Raw genomic sequence first — 1,953 nt, forward strand, 5'->3', positions numbered from 1 at the left:
GAGAACAACATCCGGGGATTTGATGCGTTCTCGATCTGGGGTTCTTGAGAATTGGAACGGTACTCGGGCTGAGGCTGATGACGTGTCACGAGTGTTATGTTCGGAAACATGCGGTTGACCGTTCTCATCTGTCCGGTTGGACTGTGTGAAGCGATGCACTGAAACTGACAAGTTACTGTGACTTTAAGGTTTGCAGCATCTAGGTACGGCAATGCCGTAAAGTGTTGTGTGTGCGGCAGTTCAATAAAACGCCTTAAACGAAGCAACGCGCGGTGGTCTTTGAGTCCTGCACAAACATAATAACGAGCACACGAGAACGCTCAAGAACGCATATTGAGAAACGCCCCTTGTCTCCCTAAACAGAGGTGAAGGGTCTGTTTATCTGTTCTTATTTCCCTCAAAAAAAACAACTTGTTGGTAGCTAAAGGTTTCCGCCAAACATGGTTCAATGGTTTCTTCTGAATATGTAAATTCCAGTTTCTGTTTGGTGAAACCTAAGAAAAAAACTGATCCGGTGGTCTCCACCTACATCCTACTGTCCATAAGAAGGAGGGGTTACCACAACAACCAATGACTCCATATGGACTAAGCTATATGGGCCTGTTTTACACAGGTGTTCTTTTAAGTTTTATTGAGCTTCTGCTTCTTTGGTTCACATGGTCACTGAAAGTTTTTGGTCTGCTTGTTTCTGATGTACCTGTGCAGTTGGTACCATAGTAACCCGTCTCGCAGAGGTCACATGACTTTCCTTTGAATCCTTTGTAGCATTTACATGCTCCTGAACCAGTAACACCATCTTGACAGTCTCCATGGCTGCTGCAGGGGTCTTCAACTCCACCTGGACACACTGGAACATAAGAGCAAAGGGTCAGCCCACATTTCAAATGTTATCCCATTGGGGAAATTAAATCTATAGAGTCTACCTTACCACGACATTCGCTGCCGTAGTGATTTTTGCAGCATTTCGGGACCCAGGCAGGAAACTGACAAACTCTCTTGCAGCGTTTTCTTCCATAACGATTCAGGTCATCATACCAGCTGGTTCGATACCCGAAGCGGGGCCGCATACAGCTCATCGTTTTCCCCTGTATGGTCACAGCAGTGAACGAATCAGTGTACAGCTTAAGGAATAGTTTGAGAGCTGAATGGTCGGTCCTTACCGTGTCGAGTTGGGGACAGCGTGGAGGGGACAAACAGCTCCCACAGCGGCCCTGAAACATTTCAAAGCAAAAGCCAATTCTGGGAGGAATATAAATGTATAGAACAGCTGTAATTTAAAGAAAACTCTATACTTGGTATGATTCATTACCAACAGAAACATGACAGTGTAGATCATGATTGTCAGATAGATCCTTAGCTCAAACAGAATCACACAATCTACAGTACAGAGAGGAAGACTTGTTCCAAAAGAAGAACATATCAGACAGCTGCAACTCTTCTGTGGATAATCCAGCATTTAAAGCCCAAGGTCAGAGTGGAAAAATCATTTTAATTATCTAATAATGGCACTTAGATAATAAATGATAGATAAAGACCCTTTAGACCACCGGTCCGCGGACCGGTACCAGCTCAAGACGCATCCTATCTATAACATCCTATCTTTGTGAAGCGGGATTTTCTGCGTTTACAGCAACCAAAACAAAGCTACGGAGCAGACTGGACATCAGGAGCACACTTCGTATGTCATTGTCTCCGATTACGCCTGGATGGGACCGGCTTGTTTCAGAGAAACAAGCTCAGGGCTCCCATCCATCCATCCATCTTCCTCCGCTTATCCGGGGTCGGGTCACGGGGGCAGCAGCCTAAGAAGGGAGGCCCAGACTTCCCTCTCCCCAGCCACTTCTTCTAGCTTCTCAGGAGGAACCCCAAGGCGTTCCCAGGCCAGCCGAGAAACATAGTCTCTCCGGCGTGTCCTGGGTCTTCCCCGGGGCCTCCTCCCGGTGGGACGTGCCC

The 1,953-nt window shown here is 46.9% G+C and overlaps 1 protein-coding gene across 1 annotated transcript in view; it reads right to left on the reverse strand.

Moving 5' to 3' along the window:
- The window catches only part of stab1 (stabilin 1), a 163,052-nt gene that overhangs the window by 47,534 nt on the left and 113,565 nt on the right, over positions 1-1,953 (reverse strand). Inside the window, exons 54-56 of the mRNA XM_015385033.1 lie at positions 1,161-1,211; positions 929-1,085; positions 698-847 (exon numbers count right to left, since the gene is read on the reverse strand). Coding sequence (XP_015240519.1) covers positions 698-847; positions 929-1,085; positions 1,161-1,211 — 358 coding nt within the window. The remainder of the gene's footprint in view (positions 1-697; positions 848-928; positions 1,086-1,160; positions 1,212-1,953) is intronic.

The sequence above is a fragment of the Cyprinodon variegatus genome, unplaced genomic scaffold, assembly GCF_000732505.1.
Source record: "Cyprinodon variegatus isolate N-32 unplaced genomic scaffold, C_variegatus-1.0 Scaffold330, whole genome shotgun sequence".
Classification (NCBI taxonomy): Eukaryota; Metazoa; Chordata; class Actinopteri; order Cyprinodontiformes; family Cyprinodontidae; genus Cyprinodon; species Cyprinodon variegatus.